The sequence below is a fragment of the Thalassophryne amazonica genome, chromosome 4 (genome assembly GCF_902500255.1).
Source record: "Thalassophryne amazonica chromosome 4, fThaAma1.1, whole genome shotgun sequence".
Classification (NCBI taxonomy): domain Eukaryota; kingdom Metazoa; phylum Chordata; class Actinopteri; order Batrachoidiformes; family Batrachoididae; genus Thalassophryne; species Thalassophryne amazonica.
In genome coordinates, this window is record NC_047106.1 from 139853221 (window position 1) to 139873665 (window position 20445).

The 20445-nt window shown below is 43.1% G+C and overlaps 1 protein-coding gene across 1 annotated transcript in view; it reads left to right on the top strand.

The window, feature by feature from the left end:
* Positions 1-20445, top strand: part of ngef (neuronal guanine nucleotide exchange factor) — a 129680-nt gene that overhangs the window by 34228 nt on the left and 75007 nt on the right. The window contains exon 2 of the mRNA XM_034168685.1: positions 17806-17902. Coding sequence (XP_034024576.1) covers positions 17806-17902 — 97 coding nt within the window. The remainder of the gene's footprint in view (positions 1-17805; positions 17903-20445) is intronic.

The following is a 20445-nucleotide window of genomic DNA, read 5'->3' on the forward strand; positions in this document are numbered from 1 at the left end:
TTTAAGGTTTGGTTTGATGCTAATAAGTTGTCACTCAACCTTGGGAAAACTAAATGTATTATATTTGGAAATAAACAGGCACCCAAATGTAAAAATTTAACTATAAACAATAAGGAAATTGAGTTAGTAACAGAGAATAAATTTTTAGGTGTTATAATTGATAATAAACTTAGCTGGAAACCACATATAAATTATGTGAAATCAAAATTGTCAAAAACTATAGCCATTTTGTATAAAGCCAAAGACCTACTGCTGCAAGAAGGGTTACTTACTTTATATCATTCTCTGTTGGTACCATATATGACATATTGTGTTGAGTCATGGGGAAACACTTACAAATCAAATACCAATCCAATATTCCTTTTGCAAAAACGAGCCATACGAATCATCTGCAATAAACAATATCGTGAACCAACTCATTCTCTATTTGTGTCTTTAAATTTATTAAAATTCATTGATTTGGTCGATTACATTACAATTCAAACTTTATTTCGAGCGAAAAACCAAGCCTTACCGAGACATGTCCAGAGTCTGTTCCGATTGAGGGAATCCAGATATAGTTTAAGAGGTTGTGCAATTTTTATGAAACCACCAGTAAGAACAAATGTAAAGGGTTTTTGTGTGTCTGTGGTTGGGGTGAGGAAATGGAACAAATGTTCAACAGAGGTTAGAATGAGTAGTACCTTAGTACGATTTAAGAAACTACTCAAAAAGAACATTATGTCTAAGTATCATAAAGAAGCAAATATAATTTGATTTATATGGAATGTTCAATTTATAAGTGGGACTTATTGTATATTTGAATGTGTGGGTATGTATATGCGTATGTAGATATATAGATATGGGTAGGTGTATATGTATATGTATATGTGACTGTGTATATGTATGTATATATTTGTTTGTAAAGTATATACGTATGTATATAGGTATATGTGGCACAGCCCAAGCAGAGGGTCACCCCCAAGAGCCTGGTCTGCTTGAGGTTTCTTCCTTATAGGGAGTTTTTCCTCACCACAGTTGCCTAGTGCTTGCTCTGGGGGTTGGTAAGGTTAGTCCTTACTGGCGTAAAGTGCCTTGATTTGACTTTCTTATGATCTGGTACTATATAAATATAATTATAAGTGAATAGTATATTGATGTGTATGTCTGTGTGTCGACATGTAGTAGTGAATTTATATTTATGTAAATATGACTGATTAGAATTGTTGGACTTGTACTAGCAGGGGTGGGCGCTAATAAGCTTTGCTTCAGCCCACACCCTTTCAGACTCACTAGTTTTGTCTGTGTTTGTTTGTGGAATTGTTCATTTTTTTCTATTTGAATATTTTGTGTGCTGAATTAAAAAACTTTGTCACTTTGTCACTCACCTTCTTCAGAGATGGAGACCAAAGCACTAGGTCAGGTCTTAGGGTGGTGGTGGCGATCTCTGGAGGAAATACAAGCTGCTGGCCAATATCCACCAGCAGTTTCCAGTCACGTGCCAAATACAGCTGGCCTCTTACTGGCTGCCTTGGTCCCTTCACCGACAAAAGCAGTTGCCCATGGGGGGATGGATACTGGTGGTGGCAAAGAGTTGACGGCAGCCTGCTTTGCCTCCAAAGTGGCCGCAATGCTCTTTAGGACTTGGTTGTGGTGGCAAGTGTACCGCCCTTGGGTAAGACTGGTCTTGCAGCCTGCGAGTATTTAGACATGACATTTCTTCATTAGACGCCAGAAAAAAAGCCATCAAAAATGATGATCGGATGATCTTTTGTTGGCAGTGTGCCCTCTCTTAGGCCTTAGAACTGGGTCAGTTACATTAATGTTTGACACTGTGATTTCCAAAACTTTTTTCCTACGAGGTCACAAAGCCAAAAGTGCAGAAACACCTATGGGACAGGAGTAACTGTTTAACGGTCAACTCAGCCATTTGAGAGAGAATATTAATATCAACTACATTTTATTGAAAAATGTGAGGATCAAGTCATGGTCATAATGAATAATAATAATAATAGTAATACATTTTATTTATAGTGCCCTTTTCATCAAATATCTCAATGGGCTACAGGTTAAAAATAAATAAAATAAGAGCAAAAAATAAGGCAAGCAGTCATATTTTAAAATCGAAAGAATTTAAAATAAACATCTAAGAGGAGGGACCATATGTTTTATTAAAAAGAAATGTCTTTAGACTCCTTTAAAAACAGTCAGTGGATTGTGGTGCCCTCAGGGTGTCAGGGAGGGCATTCCACAGGCGTGGGGTAGCAGTACAGAAGGCCTTATCTCCCATGGTCCTTAGTCTGGTTCTGGGTGTGTGGAGGAGATTTAAGTGAATGGAGCAGGAGGTACATATTGTGTTTTGTGGGTTGAGGAGTTCTTTGAGGTGGGGGTGGGGGTGTGCATGTCCATAGATGCATTGATGTGTGAGGAGAGAGATCTTGTATTCAATCCTGGTGGAGATGGGAAGCCAGTGGAGTGAGTGGAGGATGGGGCTAATGTGCTCAGAGTTCTGGATGTATTGGAGCCTCTGCAGACTCTTGCAAGGGATCCCAATGAGAAGTGCATTACAGTAGTCCAGTCTGGAGGAGATAAAGGCATGGACCAGCTTTTCTGCAAACAGGAATCCCACACTTACCTGCAACACCAGTGACGTGTTCAGGTTTTAACAATCCTTCTTAAAGAGACAGAGAATTTGATTTTTTTTTTTGTTTCCATTTGACAGGACACTTGGTGGGACTGTAAATATATGTACATATGACTGTAATGGTGTTTTGGATGATGTATGATTTCATCATATGACTTCCATGTGATCTCATTATGAAGTCATTCATACCAATTAATGCCAAATAGTTTCCTGATCAATATTATCATGGCAATCCTTTGGTGTCGAGGAAGATTGTCTTTCAATCGATTCCCGGATGGGATGTGGACGCGGGGAAAATCTACATTCAGGGTAGATGTAGAGATGTCTGTGTGTAGGTTTGTTTTATGTGGGAATGTCGTTCTGCGCCAACAAACACATGGTCCTTGACAGAGCCTGAGCCTGGTCTGATGGCTGGGAAATGTCTGACGATCAGGGTCTGAGGACCTGCTGCAGCCTTCATCCACCTTTAGAGCCATTAGAATAGAAGCCATCACCTCCTCCGCCTGATCTGCTGTTGAGGACTTCTTGCTTCACCAGAGCCTTGTTAGCTGTCTTGTTAGCCGTCCCATGTTCAGGGTTTGAGTTTGGCCTTCATGGGTACTGTAGTACATCAGTCCAACACAGAGCCCGTCATAATGGTCAACAGACAGAAACTTCTGTGGCAGACAAACCTGTCTATCTGGGGAGCATCATATCATGCTCTGCCAACATCGATGAGGAGGTGGCCCACAGGATTGCCAGAGCTAACATAGCCTTAGACAGACTCAAAGCCCGGGTTTGGGAGCAATATGGACTGAGCCTGCAAACCAACTTGAAGGTGTATTGTTCTGTGGTGCTCCCATCTCTACTGTTTGCCAGAGAATTGTGAACAGTCTAGAGTCACCACACCAGATAGCTGAACGCCTTCCACATGAGATGCCTGAGAATGCTGCTACGCATCAAATGGCAGGACAAAGTTCTGGACACAGAGGTGCTCATTCAAGCCCAGATGGAGAGCATTCATGTGATCCCAGCTGCGATGGGCTGGTCATGTACTCCGCATGGATGACAGCCGCCTCCCAAAGCGTCTCTTCTATGGGGAGGGAAGGGAAGGGAGAACATGGTGGTAAGAAGAAGTGCTTCAAGGGCACCCTCAAGGCTTCCTTGAAACGATGTAACATCCCCCCTGCCTCCTGGGAAGAAGCTGCGCAAGACCGCCCTGCCTGGCGCACCTCAGTCAGAACAGATGTAGCAGAGTTCGAAACGTAACGCATCCAAGAATTGCAAGAGAAGTGACAGCGCCAGAAGGACCAGTCAAGCTCCTCTTCTCAGCCAGACATTCCATGCCCACATTGCAGCAGAAAATTTAGAGCGAAGATTGGCTTGATTAGCCACCTCTGCACCCACACCACCAGATGCTACTGTGAAGTCATGGTCATCTTCGTTCGCAAAGGACAAACATCATTGTCAGTGGCCACGTGGCACAGAAAGGTCCCCACCATATTACACCCCAACAGGCAATTCCCTAAATGATCTGATCAATATAAGGTTTAGATAACCTATCTAGGCCACACTGTGGCTCAGTGGTTAGCACTCTTTCCTCACAGCAAGAAGGTCATGGGTTCTATTTCCACTTGGTCCTTTCTGTGTGGAGTTTGCATGTTCTCCCTGTGTTTGAGTGGTGCTACGGCTTCCTCCCACATCCAAAGACGTTGGACTGGAAACTTTAAATTGTCCGTAGGTGTGTGTGTCGGTGTAAATGTGTTTGTTTGTCTATATGTGGCCCTGTGATAGACTGGCATCCGGTCCAAGGTGTACCCCGCCTACCACACTATGAGGCGGGGGAGCTGGTATAAGCTCCAGCCCCTGTGATTCCTAACTGGAGTGGGTGGGTATTGAAAATGGATGGATTACTCATTGAGGCTTCTTGGTTGTTGAAATATACACCCCCACCTTGTGGAACACCCCCCTGTGGTTTTTGGTTGTGTTTTTATGTCCAGTCAGCATATTCCAACTTTAAAAGTATCACTCATGATTTTAAAAATCTGACAGCTGACACTAATTTTTTAGTCACGCTTTACAAACGGCGATAAAGTTATTTTTAGTTTGTGTGAGTGCATGTGTAGGCATGTACATTCCATCATTCCTGAACCTTCTACTGATGAGGTGTCCTCAGCAGCAGGGTGAGGACACGCCTCAAACTTCCGCATTGAAGGCTCACCGTGGTCAATTTAAGGAACTGTGCACCTGCTGTTTTTAAAATTAAATTTCAGTTTCAATTTATTTAATTTTACACAGCGCCAAATCACTTACTCACACTTCACATGAGTAAAGTCTAACCTTACCAACCCCTAGAGCAAGTAGATAGGTGACAGTGGTAAGGAAAAATTCCCTCTGATGATATTGAGGAAGAAACCTCAAGCAGACCAGACTCAGAGGGGTGATCCACTGATTAGGCCATTCTAACAGTTACAAGGTTTTTGCAAAGAGACAAGAGAAATAGAGACAGGCACACCCAAGCAGAAACACAGTGAAACAGCAAAACAGAAAATAACAAAACAGAAAACCAGACAAAATATCAAACCCTGACAAAATACAGGAAACAGGAAATCAGACAACATGAAAAACTACAACCCCAATTCCAGTGAAGTTGGGGTGTTGTGTAAAATGTAAATAAAAACTGAATACAATGATTTGCAAATCCTCTTTAACCTATATTCAATTGAATACACCACAAAGACAAGATATTTCATGTTCAAACTGATAAACTTTATTGTTTTGTGAAAATATTTGCTCATTTTGAAATGTATGCCTGCAACACGTTTCAAAAAAGTTGGGACAGTGGCAACAAAAGACTGGGAAAGTTGACGAATGCTCAAAGAACACCTAACTGGAAACAGGTGAGTGTCATGATTGGGTATAAAAGCAGCATCCTCAAAAGGCTCAGCCATTCACAAGCAAAGATGGGGCGAGCATCACCACTTTGTGAACAATTGCATGAAAAAAATAGTCCAACAGTTTAAGAACAATGTTTCTCAACATTCAATTGCAAGGAATTTAGGGATTCCATCATCTACAGTCCATAATATAATCAGAAGATTCAGAAAATCTGGAGAACTTTCTACACGTAAGCAGCAAGGCCGAAAACCAACATTGAATGCCTGTGACCTTCGATCCTGCATTAAAAACCGACATCATTGTGCAAAGGATCTTACCGAGTGGGCTCAGGAACACTTCAGAAAACCATTGTCAGTTAACACAGTTCGTCTGTACATCTACAAGTACAAGTTAAAACTCTACCATGCAAAGTGAAAGCCATACATCAACAACATCCAGAAATGCTGCCTCCTTCTCTGGGCCCGAGCTCATTTGAAATGGACAGATGCAAAGTGTTGTGTGGGCCGCCAGAAGAGGAGGTACTGCTGGCCCACCACCAGATGGCACCCTGCCTGAAGTGCGGGCTTCAGGCACGAGATGGCGCTGCCGCCACGGACACAGCTGGGGGTGACAGCTGTCACTCATTATCTCCTGACAGCTGTCACTCATTCATGCTTCATCATCTCACTCCATAAAACCCGGACGTCATCTCCACCTCATCGCCGAGATATCGTCAAACCGTTCAGGTAGTATTCTCAGCCTTGAAAGTGAACTGTGTATCAGTCTGAACTCTTTTTTGCAGCCGCTTTCCTGTGGTGTTCCGTGTCTGTGAGACCGGCGTTCGGTGTGTTCAGCAACAGCTCCGCTGCACACCTCTACCAGATAAGTGGGTAGACAGGAGCTGCACGAGTGTGTGTTAGAGGTGTAGGTGGCATTCCCACCGTTGTTGCTACTGGGTGTGCACACACCCATATCTTATTGTCTCTGCTCCCTGCCAGCAGTACCAGATCCGACCTTCGAAGACGGTGGCCACCTGGGGACTCGGGACTTGGCGGCTCCAGTATTCTCCGGGTTCGGTGGCGGAGGAAATCGTGTGGTTCCGGTTCATCTCAGGACAGACGTCTTCTATCCTCGAGCCTGCCCACAGGTCACCCTTGTGATTGACTGTCTGTTAAATTTCACATTCCTCTGTGTTGTGCTCATTCACAACAGTAAAGTGTTCATATTTGACTCTTTCATTGTCCGTTCATTTGCGCCCCCTGTTGTGGGTCCGTGTCACTACACTTTCCCCAACACAAAGTGGAAAAGTGTGCTGTGGTCTGATGAGTCCACATTTCAAATTGTTTTTGGAAATCATGGATGTCGTGTCCTCTGGACAAAAGAGGAAAAAGACCAACCAGATTGTTACCAGCGCAAAGTTCAAAAGCCAGCATCTGTGATGGTATGGGGGTGTGTTAGTGCCCATTACATGGGCAACTTACACATCTGTGATGGCACCATCAATGCTGAAAGGTACATCCACGTTTTGGAGCAACACATGCTGCCATCCAAGCAACGTCTTTTTCAGGGACGTCCCTGCTTATTTCAGCAAGACAATGCCAAGCCACATTCTGCACGTGTTACAACAGCATGGCTTCGTAGTAAAAGAGTACAGGTACTAGACTGGCCTGCCTGCAGTCCAGACCTGTCACCCACTGAAAATGTGTGGCGCATTATGAAGCACAAAATACAACAACGGAGACCCCGGACTGTTGAACAACTGAAGTCGTACATCAAGCAAGAATGGGAAAGAATTCCACCTACAAAGCTTCAACAATTAGTGTCCTCAGTTCCCAAACGCTTATTGAGTGTTGTTAGAAGGAAAGGTGATGTAACACAGTGGTAAACATACCACTGTCCCAGATTTTTTGAAACGTGTTGCAGGCATCCATTTCAAAATGAGCAAATATTTGCACAAAAACAATAAAGTTTATCAGTTTGAACATTAAATATCTTGTCTTTGTGGTGTATTCAATTGAATACAGGTTGAAGAGGATTTGCAAATCATTGTATTCTGTTTGTATTTACATTTTACACAATGTCCCAACTTCATTGGAATTGGAGTTATAGGTACAACAGTTGAGATGACCATGCAAGCATTTATGTTGCAGGCGGGGGGGTGATCATCCAGTGCCATGTGCTGCAGTGCCAGTGTTCAGTCATCATGCTGTCAATGGACCTGTCACCATGGCACTGTGCTGCATCACCTTCAGGCATGGCATCTCGCGGTCAGTCCAGAATCCTGTGGTCCACAGCTGCCAATCCCTTTTTCCATCTGCATCAGACGCTCAAAGCGCTTTACAATTACGCTTCACATTCACCCATTTACACAATCACACTCACACACCGATGTCAGGTTGCTGCCATGCAAGGCGGGCATGACACACCAACCCTTGCCCAAGGGCCCTAAGTGATTTTCCGGTCAGGCTGGGGTTTGAACCGAGGGTCCTCTGGTCTCAGGTTCAAAGCTTAGCCACTAGACCATCACCTCCCCTATAGGATGTAATAAGCAGGTTGTGCTTTTAGTCGACATTGCAAGTTTCATCAGCACACCTAGAGAGATACTATCAAATTCAGTAAATTTAGGTATTAGTGATGGCATCCACCTTGATAACAGGGTGTAGTTGTAGGCCTAAGGCATGCTGGGATATATTTAACATAATAACAATAATAACAAGAGCAAACAAGAGATTTCTGACGTCTGCCAATCCGGATCCGGATCACCTCCAAAATGCAGTGGAGTCTTCCATCCCCTAATATCTATCTGTAGTGAAAATTTGGTGTGAATCCATGAAGTAGTTTTGAAGTAATCCTTCAAAGCGTATATAAAGCGAAATCTTGATTCAGAATCCAGATCCAGATCACCTCCAAAATTTAATGGTGTCTTCCTTGGTCTAATATCTATCTGTGGTGAAAATTTAGTCAAAATCTGTGCAGTAGTTTTGACGTAATCCTGCTAACAAACAGACAGACAAATAAATAATGATTTTATTACATCCTTGGCGGAAGTAATAATAATATAGCCTTTATTGTTATTGTAGATACATACAATGAAATTTGTCCTCTGTGTTTAATCCATCCTAATTTCAGTTCGACACAATCAACTGTCAATTGTGTCTAACTGTAATGTCATCTAATTACACAAATTTTAACATTATTGACATTTCACTTTTTCTTGGCGTGACCTTCTTAGCTTTGGGTTTGGTTGCTTTCTTTGCTGGAGCTTTCTTGGCTGCAGCAGGCTTTTTAGTGGCCTTCTTGGGGCTGTTGGCTGCTTTCTTTTGCCACTGCAGGCTTCTTCAATGTCTTAGTGGTGGCAGGCTTCTTTGCTGCTGTAGCTTTCTTGGGTTTCTTGGCCACTGCGGATTTCTTGGTGGTGACTTTCTTAGTTTTGAGAGCTGCTTTCTTGCAGCCGATATAGACTCGGTGTTGTTGCCCAACTTGAATGAGCTAGATGCTGCGGAACCCTTGGTCTGGACAAGTGTGCCCTTAGTCACCAGACTCTTTACGCTCCTTGGACGCTGTCATAATTTGATCAATGAGGACACTAATGCTGGGGCTGACTTTCGATTTTTTTTTTGTTCAATTTATTTTCATTTATATAGTGCAAAATCACAACAAAGTTGTAGTGGAGCAGATAACTGTAACAATTGTTCATTTCTGGAAAGAAGCACCAAAGTTTGCACAAATACTCCTTAAACATTACTCTTTTGAAAAAACTGAGTAGCCACTTGAATTTTCAGTAGGCGGCCAGGTAGGGGTCAATTGAAGAATTACACAGGGGTCAAAATTTAAAAATGCTCCAATCATATTGAAAGCTATACCACATTATTTGTCTGATCACAACGATTCCAAAAAGGTATAGTTTGAACTATCTATGACTGAATGTTATGGAGTTATGGGGTAAAAACAACAAGAAGGATTCCTCTGTAAATATTCTGTTATCTGCTGCACTATGCCTCAAGGTTCACACAAGTAATGTCTAACCTTACCAACCCCCAGAGCAAACACACAGGCAACAGTGGTAAGGAAAAATTCCCTGTGATGATTTGAGGAAGAAACCTCAAGCAGACCAGACACAAAGGGGCGACCATCTGCTTGGGCCATACTATCGACACAATTGACAACACAATTTACAAAACAAATATACTGGAAATTTTGCTGGTGCATGGGACAGGAGGGTTACAGTACCCATCTCTGGATGGAGGGGGCTGGAAAGACAATAAATACAGTATAATTTGTCAGATGTAAGCAACATGAAAAACAAAAGAAATATTAAGGTTATCGCTGGCCACTAACCCTATGCTTCACTAAAAGACACAAAATTTTGATAAAGTTGAGTTCCTACTAAAAAGGAATTTAAATGAGTAAAAAGCATAGTAACATACTGTACCAGTATGCTAGCTATACGAAAGGGAAAATAAGTGCGTCTTAAGTCTGGGCTTGAAAGTCTCTACAGAATCTAACTGTTATTGACGCAGGGAGACCATTCCACAGAACAGGGGCACAATAAGAGAAAGCTCTATGACCCACAGACTTTTTATTCACCCTCGGGACAGAAAGTAGTCCTGCACCCTGAGAACAAGGAGCCCGGGCCGGTATGTAAGGTTTAATTAGGTCAGTTAAGTAGGGAGATGCCAGCACATGAACAGTTTTATAGGTTAGTAGCAGAACCTTAAAATCTGATCTCACTGGGACAGGAAGCCAGTGAAAAGATGCCAAAATGGGTGTAATGTGGTCAAACTTTCTGCTTCATGTCAAAAGTCTGGCAGCAGCATTTTGAACCAGTTGGAGACCCCAATGCTGGACTGTGGTAAACCAGAAAAAAGAACATTGTATTAGTCTAATCTAGACAAGACAAACGCATGAATCAGGGTAGGGACAGGGTAGGGTCTATGCCTATCAGCCATAGACAGGATGGGACGAATCTTCGCTATATTTCACAGGTGGAAGAAAGCAGTCCTCATAATATCTCTAATGTGGAGGTCAAGGGACAATGTAGGATCCAAAATTACCCCATGGTTCCTCACTTTGTCAGTATGATGTATGACACAGGAGCCTAGGCTAAGCGTTAGCTGGTCAAATTGATGTTGATGTCTCACTGGACTAAGAACCATCATTTCAGTCTTATCAGAGTTTAAAAGTAGAAAATTGCTGGACCTTCCAGCTTTTCACTGATGCAGGACAATCTTCTAAGGATTTTATGTTGATAAGATCACCAGCACTTATTCGCATGTATAACTGAGTATCATCAGCATATCAATGGAAGGTTATCCCAAATGCCACAATATGTGCCCAAGGGGTGCTATATAAAGGGAGAAAAGCAGGGTGACCAAGATGGACCCCTGTGGAACCCCAAATTTCATGTCACTAAGGTTAGAGGTAGTGTTATTGTACAAAACACAGAGAGTATGATGTCAACCATGCAAGGGCACTTCCAGTAATCCCAAAATGGTTCTCCAGCCTATCGAGTACAATATGATGATCCACAGTATTAAACGCAGCATTGAGTTCTAACAGCACCAGAACTGTAGTGGTGTCCAAATCCATTGCAAGCAGAAGACCACCACTTTTGTGAGAGATGCTAGCTAATTCAGACTTCAGACAACTTTATTGATCCCAAAAAAGGGCAATTATGTTTACACTCCAATTACCTCAGACAAGATACAGCAATTAATCCACAATTATTACTTGTTTACCGTAATAATGGCACACATCAAAATTAAAGACAACACATATACATTTGACATTGTTTATGTGCACTAAACTTGAAGCAGTCCGTAATGCAACCTAACCACAAGTGAAGGCTAACTGGTAGCAAAAGCTAACCACTAGCGATTCACAACATGAGGAATATAGTTAAATAAGATTTACAGTAGATACACTTAAAAACTAAAAGAAGTGTTAAACAGAAATTAAAGAAACAAATACAACTGTGGAGAGATAAGAAGAGTGCCACAACAGCAAACAGTCCGTCGGGAGCAAGTTGCCAGATCTTGTGACAGCACAAGATCTGGCTTTCTTGGCTTTGGCAGCCTTTTTCTTGGGAGGTTTAGCCGGAGTGGTGGCAGCTAGCAGCAGCTGCTTCTGCCATTTGTCTTCTCCGAATGTTGCAAAGCACAAGGACATCGAACGCCATCTATTTTCTTCTGAAAGTAATCTACGAATTCTTGTGCTGTAAAAGGAAAGCGACTCACAGGTGGTTGTCTATGAATAAGTGTAGCCACTGTGTCGAGCAAGAACTTTGAGTTATGCTTACTTTTGTTGATCAAATCAGAGTCATAGGCCTGCTTTGTACCCAGTAGTGCATGCTTATAGTCTAAGATAGCATCACGCCACATGAGGTGGAATTTTCATTCTAGACCTCTGGACTTATGCTTGAGGTCATGGAAGTGATCATTGAACCAAGGTGAGTGTGTTTTTGGGGAGGTGTGTAGTTATAATGTAGGTGGAGCGATCATGTCCAATGTGGTTGTGAATGCTGAGTTTAAGCTGTCCACAAGACTATCCACTGAATGGTCATTTTTCAAAAGTGACACTAAGATATCAGGCATTCTGGCTCCAAGTTCATTTGTAGTTGAGGAGTTGATGTGTCACGTTTTGGCCCTGATCTGGCATTGATCCTATTTTTCCCCCTTTCTTTTTCCACCATCTGCTCCAGCTTTGATTTATTCGTTGTTTATTTTCATCATGTGTTTATTCTCTTTTCTATTTTGCTTTGTCACTTTGTTTCTTTGTTCGTTTTATACCTTGGCCATAAGTTCAGTTCCATTCTACTTTTCTTCAGCCTGTTTGTGTTTGCATTATCCTTCCCACTGTAGCCAAGTGCTTGCTCACAGGGGGTCGTTTTGACCGTTGGGGTTTTACATAATTATTGTATGGCCTTGCCTTACAATATAAAGCGCCTTGGGGCAACTGTTTGTTGTGATTTGGCGCTATATAAAAAAATTGATTGATTGATTGATTGATTTATGTTATCAGTGATGCAGTAATTTCAGGTTTTGTTTTCTGTTATCATGCAGTCACTGTTTTTCTTGTAGTTTGTTTAACCACTTTGTTTTCTTAGTCAGTTCCTATATAGTTTTAGCCTTTTCTGTTTATTCTCTGATTAGTTCTCATGTTCATGCCCGGTTCATTGTTATATTTTATTCTGTCTTTGGTTTCTGTTTTAGCTCAGTTCATAGTTCCCTGTTTTTCCTCCTGTGCATCTGACTGTGTTCACTCCACACCACACACATGCCATTGTCTCTTCCCCAGCTCTTAGGTCCTCACCTCACACTTTGATTCTGTCCGCTTTGTGTTTTCATTCACTCTCACTCGTGGAACCTGTTCATGCATCTTGGTTTCTTACATCATTCCACTTTGTGCACTCCCTTCCGCACTATCTTGCCCCTTGTATAATCTTTGTCCACCAGCCTCAAGTGCACCTACTTTACACCTGCCTTAATTATACACCTCCTAGCCACCACTCCCCTGCCAGTTTGTTGTTGTTTGTTCACATTCCAGCCTTTAGTTCACAGTCCTGTTTTTGCCTAGCCATGTACCGTTTATTGCTCTGTATTCCTTGACCATGCCTCTAGCATCATCCCCTATGTTGATGTTTGCTTGTGCCTATGACCCCTGCTCGTCCATGACTGCGTCTCTGCCTAATCCTGATTGTACTTCTGCTCCGCTGCTTGATTACATGTGTACCGAACCAGAGCCTGGAATAAAGATGATGTCTTCTTTTGTCTGCATTGCGGGTCCCGCCTGACATGATTGTTGTGAAAGTGTAGTGACACGGACCCACAACAGGGGGCGCAAATGAACGGTCAATAGATAAGCCAAAAAGTAACAATTTAATGTTGTGAAGGAGCACAACGAATACACAGACAATCTCAGAATATGATTACAGTCAATCCACAAAGGTGACGTGTGGGCAGGCTCGAGGATAGAAGACGTCTGTCCTGAGAAGAGCCGGAACCACACGATTTCCGCCGCCACCGAACCTGGTGAATACTGGAGCCGCCAAGTCCCGAATTCCCAGGTGATCACCGTCCCCGACTGTCGGATCTGGTACTGCTGGCGAAGAACAAAGACAGTCAAGTGTGGGTGTGTGTACACCCAGTAACAACGGTGGGAATGCCACCTCCACCTCTCACTCAATATTCTGCAGAGTACCACAGTGATTCCTCAGGGGAAAAGAGTGCCGTCCAGCACTCACTCAGCTTCCACAGACAGAGGGACCGGTAATCCTGCAAACACTCACAATATACAGATTATACTGTAAAACACAAACGGCTGAGTCTATTACCTCCAAAGAAGTACGATATCTCGGCGATGAGGTGGAGATGACGTCTGGGTTTTATGGAGTGAGATGATGAAGAATGAGTGACAGCTGTCAGGGATTAATGAGTGACAGCTGTCACTCCCGGCTGTGTCCGTGGCGGCAGCGCCCTCTCGTGCCTGAAGCCCGCACTTCAGGCAGGGCGCCCTCTGGTGGTGGGCCAGCAGTACCTCCTCTTCTGGCGGCCCACACAACAATGATGTGTTGCCACGATGATAAATAAGGTCCTTGTTTCAGTAAACATGGCAACAAGAGTGTAAACTTAATAAGTGACTGATCACAGAAGAAGGACTTTCATACAAGGAAACACCTCAGATCTAGGCTGGAGTCTCACATGCGCCTTCTGCAGAGGTGTCAAATCCAACTTCAGAAAGTAAAAGTCCAGCCACATATTTGTTCCATCTTCCCAATAACCAGCTGATTGTAATTCAGCTCTTCAGGCAGGTGGATGAGCTAATTATTGAGATCACCCATTTTAGGTGCACAGGTAGAAGCAACACATGGGAGGTTTTTACTTTCTGAAACTGGATTTGACACCTCTGGCCTTCTGACAAACTGAACTTTCAAGTCTTCCTTTTGAGGAAAAAATCCTCCTCTTCTCCACCAGAGGAGGTCATCTGGTGATGCAAAATGCAGACTTTCACTTGTCCCATTTTCTACACTTGCAGACACCATAGAGCTGTCATGTGAGTTTTGGTGGCTTCCCTCATGTGTCTCCTTGCACGGTCACTCAGTTTTTGAGGACTACCTTCTCCTAACAGAACCTTACTTCTTAAACACTGAAGGAAACAGGGATTTATTTGTGTTACACTAAAAGGTGTAACACAAAAGCGCACTGAGGCAGTGACTCATCATCACGCTTCAAACGAGCATTTAGGCAGAACGCCAGCTCACAAAAGAGTGATATTTCAGTCAATATTGGGCGAACACAAAGTTAAAATTTGGGTGACTGTGTGAAAGTGGATGTGTGTTCAAAGCCATGGAAGATAATAACTCCAGTGGAGCAGCTAAGAGCAGGAGCTGTGCGGCAACACAGGTGGAGAGCGCGCAAAAGACCGATTTTGAAGACATAACACAAAGTTAAAAGTTGTATCATGGTGACTTGTAAGCTGCGGAAGAAATAAAGAAATATATATATATATATATATATATATATATATATATATATATATATATATATATATATATATATAATGATCCACAGGTGTATATAATAAAACAGCCACCTCATTCTGTATGCAGAACGGCACCACATGCAAAAGAGCGCTTTTGCAGAAATAAACGGACGAACACAAAGCTAAAAGTGGATTCACGTTGTAAAAATGACTGTGTTTAAAGCCAGGGAAAAAATAAAGCCAGCAAGCCACAGATGGAAAGGAAGCCACTAGAAAGAGCAGAGAGGCGGCTGTCCATGAAAGGACAAGAGCAGCGCACGCGCAAAAGAGCGATTTTGCAGAAATAAACGGACAAACATAAAGTTTTGTGTGTTTAAAGCCGCAAAAAAAAAAAAAAGCCAGAGAGCCGCAGAGCCAGCAAGGAGCACAGAGGCGGCTCTCCAGGAACCCGTGGTTTGGGTCTAGCTGGTCTGGTGCATTACAGGTGGAACTGTGAGGGAGTGTCTATTTTTGGACTGCGTAAAAAAAAAAAAAAAGAAGGGACATCTTTAAATGCTGCTGTGAATGTGTGAATTGAAAACCTACACTTGAAAGAGACCAGGTGTGGGAGGGCTGGAGGTTTGGACCAAACTCATGCCTAAACGTGCGCCAACATGGCGTTATCATGATGTTATCATGGCGCTATCATGGCGCTATGTGGCTTAGTGTGGGTGATGCGAGCCATTCGAGGCTGTAATGACAGGTCGGTCGTGGCTCACTAGAGGCTGCTACGCGGCACATGCAGGGTACAGAGAGGCACATAGAGGCACCTTCATAGTGGATACGTGATAGATCAAAACGTGGGTCATTCTTCAAATAATCACCCCACACACGTGTGTGGCTCCTTCTTCAGCCTTCATTATCCAGAGGGATCAGGAGGCGTTCCCAAGGTAGCTGGGAAACATAATCCCTCCAGCATGTCCTGGGTCATCCCTCTACCCAGTTGGATGAGTCTGGAAGACCTCCCTCAGGATACAACCAGGGGACATCACTAAAATCCGTCCACACGGGGGCAGACGTTAAGGTTCTGCAGCTGACATCTGAAACATTGAGGTTGTGTTCCTTCTTACTGTGTGGAAAGTGGTGCGCCTCCTGAGCCGCCCCTGATTTCAGGGATTTGGCCTGCTCCATGGTCGATGTTGGCTAATTGATTGTGCTCCATCTTTATGGAACCGTTTACCAGCTGATATCAGTTGATGTCAGTCAACGTCATTTGAATTGTAAATACTAAACTTGAAGCTATACTAAAAATTATTCAGAATTAATCAATCAATCAATCAACTTTTTTCTTATATAGCGCCAAATCACAACAAACAGTTGCCCCAAGGCGCTCCATATTGTAAGGCAAGGCCATACAATAATTATGAAAAACCCCAACGGTCAAAACGACCCCCTATGAGCAAGCACTTGGCAACAGTGGGAAGGAAAAACTCCCTTTTAACAGGAAGAAACCTCCAGCAGAACCAGGCTCAGGGAGGGGCAGTCTTCTGCTGAGACTGGTTGGGGCTGAGGGAAAAAACCAGGAAAAAGACATGCCGTGAAGGGGGGCAGAGATCGATCACTAATGATTAAATACAGAGTGATGCATACGGAGCAAAAAGAGAAAGAAACAGTGCATCATGGGAACCCCCCCACAATCTACGTCTAAAGCAGCATAACCAAGGGATGGTCCAGGGTCACCCGATCCAGTCCTAACTATAAGCCTTAGCGAAAAGGAAAGTTTTAAGCCTAATCTTAAAAGTAGAGAGGGTATCTGTCTCCCTGATCTGAATTGGGAGCTGGTTCCACAGGAGAGGAGCCTGAAAGCTGAAGGCTCTGCCTCCCATTCTACTCTTACAAACCCTAGGAACTACAAGTAAGCCCGCAGTCTGAGAGCGAAGCGCTCTAATGGGGTAATATGGTACTACGAGGTCCCTAAGATAAGATGGGACCTGATTATTCAAAACCTTATAAGTAAGAAGAAGAATTTTAAATTCTATTCTAGAATTAACAGGAAGCCAATGAAGAGAGGCCAACACGGGTGAGATATGCTCTCTCCTGCTAGTCCCCGTCAGTACTCTAGCTGCAGCATTCTGAACCAACTGAAGGCTTTTTAGGGAACTTTTAGGACAACCTGATAATAATGAATTACAATAGTCCAGCCTAGAGGAAATAAATGCATGAATTAGTTTTTCAGCATCACTCTGAGACAAGACCTTTCTGATTTTAGAGATATTGCGTAAATGCAAAAAGGCAGTCCTACATATTTGTTTAATATGCGCTTTAGCAAATTAGCAAAGGGTTTTCATTAAATTTTACTTTCATGTATTTCTTTTGATGTTTGGTGAGTTTATGTCAAAAGTTATGGCTTCACATTTTTATGTTCTTCTTGTTTGTGTAAAGAGCCAGAAGGCGAAATGCTTGATTTTTTGGTCACAAACTTTGGGTAATGACTGAAAGAATAAGATGGTACACATTCCTCCGTCGGATGTCTGGGCTTAAACTCCTGGAGAGGATGAGAAGCTCGACTATCTGCGAGGGACTCTGAGTAGAGCAGCTGCATTTCCACATTGAACGGAGACAGTTGAGGTGGTTTGGATGCCCCCTGGTGGTCTCCCTAGGGTGATCTTCCAGGTATGTCCAACAGGAAGGAGACACACTCGAGACATCGTATTTCACAGGAAACTTGGGAATGCCTTTTTTTCCCATGAGGACAGTGTGAACCCAACACACTGTGTGAAGACCTTTGAGCATATGTGTCATGAACAGTGGCATTCGATGGAGTGTTCTGTCATTTATCTGTGGACTGTGTCTCTGTGATTGTCCAGGTTCTCGACTCAGTTCAGACCAGACTTCATTCAGCAGGACTGCCGGTTTGTCCAGCGTTCCTCCGAGGCACCAAACACCTTCACCCAGGGACAGACGGTAAGCGTTCACACTGCCTGCTAAACAATCACACACACACACACACACACACACACGCATATGCACACGCACAGTGTGCCAAAGTGCATGTGGTCCTCGGTGTCTTATCTTGTGCGATAAGAATATCAGCAAAGGTCATCAGCCGCCTGAAGGTTCTTTGTGCTTCTGAGAAGCAGTGTGAACCTGTACAGAGAGAAACTACACCACTGCGATGTTGTCTTCTTTCTTACCGGCTGGTTTGCACAGAATAAGACATTCTGAGTGAACGGGTGATGTGAACTCTGAGTAATGAGCTTTGGGACTCTGAGCTGGCTTAAGAACGCTGTGTGAAGTGGTCTAGAGGAACACAAAGGCGCCTGTTTGTACCGTTACCACGTTCAGGGCTGGAATGTGCCATATCAGAGGTGATGCCACACATGGAGACGAGCCACAAACACACGCGGGTTTGTCATGTGACAGAATGGAGTGAAAATTAAAGTGATTATTGACACTGAGCTGCAGCCTCATCATGCTGAATATACATTCAGTTTATATATCGCATCAAATCACTACGTACAGCACTTCACACGGGTAATCACTAACCTTAACACACACCCACCCCCCCACCCCCCCGAACAAGCACACTGGTGGCAATGGTCTGGAAAAACTCCCTCAGGAAGAAACCTCAGGCAGACCAGACTCTGAGGGGGTTTGCAATAATTACTGTATAAACTTACAGTTAAATATAAATACACGAAGTGGATCATCTTGCTGGCTGCGATAAGTCGCCCTTTACATGTGTCTGTGTTTAGTCACCAACATTTCAGTGAATCGCTCTGCTTCTGTTGTCTCCTGCTCTCTGCAGGAGGCGGGGTCAACCACTCAGCCTGCTGTCTGTGGTAGGCGCTCACACACACACACACACACACACACACACACACACACACACACACGCATGCACACACCAGCCAGCTGAAGTGGCTGGTGGAGCCTGACCGATATATCAGTTGGCTGATAATATCGGCCGATGTGGGCCTTTCAAAACATATCAATATCTGTGATAGATATGAAAACTTTTATTTTACAGAATAAAGAGTGCAGAGTAACACGTTGGCTGTTGGAAATGGTGTCATTACATAGTTTGTCCAGCTGAGGTTGGTCCCAAAACAGATGAGCCATGCAACAGGGCGTAACGTACATTAGTTGGTTGTTCGAACACAGTAATCCAAGATGGTGCAATGCGCTCACAGATAACTGTATTTCAATATAAATCTGATATGTTTGGCTTTTTTTTTTTTGTCTTATACTTGAAAAACATCAGCAAGAAATAAATATGTTCATGTATCAGTGTGGTAAATGTTCTTTTTTACTCCCTGGTATCGATATGGTATCAGCTCTCCAAATATCCATATCGGTCGGGTTCCATAAGTGATGGCATGAATCAATTCAGAAAGTTTGGAAGAATAAATGAATTTGGATCCAAAGCTGAATTCCACAGCTCATCATGCTGAGATATTACAAGTTTTATTTACAGAGGATCACTGAACCGAAGTGGTTACGTCTGTGGTCTGCGCCATAGACACCAACACCACCGTCTGTGGCATTGGTGTCTGTATGCGTGGCTGCAGTAGACAGTGGCGTACATGCAGTCAAAGGTATTTGTTTTGTATTCAGCTTCCAGGGCAACTGAACACAATAGACTTGAACACCAGTGCTAGTGCCCATGCAGAGGGTTTGTTATCAGCCCCGTTTTAATGCAATTCAGAGCAAATTTAGCAGATTACTGAGAATGCAAGTTTGAAAAAATTCAAGTTGAGTTCAAAGGTCAAGGTCAAAGTTTTTGCCCAACCCAGGGGTCATTTATAAAGGCTATTTAAAGACACAACTGCGGCTACAATTAAACACCAGTATGAAGGTCAACATCAGCTTTCTGTCAGTCAGATGACCTTTAACCTGGGAACAGTTTTTTTAGAATTACTATTTACAGTTCCCAGTCTTCTTCTTCTTAACCTTTATTTTACCAGGTAAGCCAATTGAGAACCAATTCTCATTTGCAATGGCGACCTGGCCAAGAGGCAGCGTAAGCAGACAGCACAAAAAAACATAACACAAACATTCATATAAAAAGACACAATGCAAAATAAACAGAATCACCAGTTTACATCAAACCAAACAGGTTAAAAACAGGTACACTGATCATGGACCAGAGAATGCAATGAATTTTTAAAGGTACTGATTGAATCAAAGGAGCTGAGTTTAAGTGATAACTGTAACTGATTCCAGTCATTTGCGACGGAAAACTGGAACGAGAAGCGACCAAAGGCAGTACGGGCTTTAGGGACAACTAGATTAATTAAACTGCTTGAGCGCAATGTACAGGCAGAATTATGGATCAGAAGAAGAGAACGAAGATATAGTGGAGTTTTACCAATTAGAGTTTTGTAGATGAGAAGGTACCAGTGGACCAGTCTGCTGGAGTGAAGGGAGGGCCAGTTGACTAATGAATACAGGTTACAATGCCATCCATCCATCCATTTTCTTCCGCTTTATCCGGAGTTGGGTCG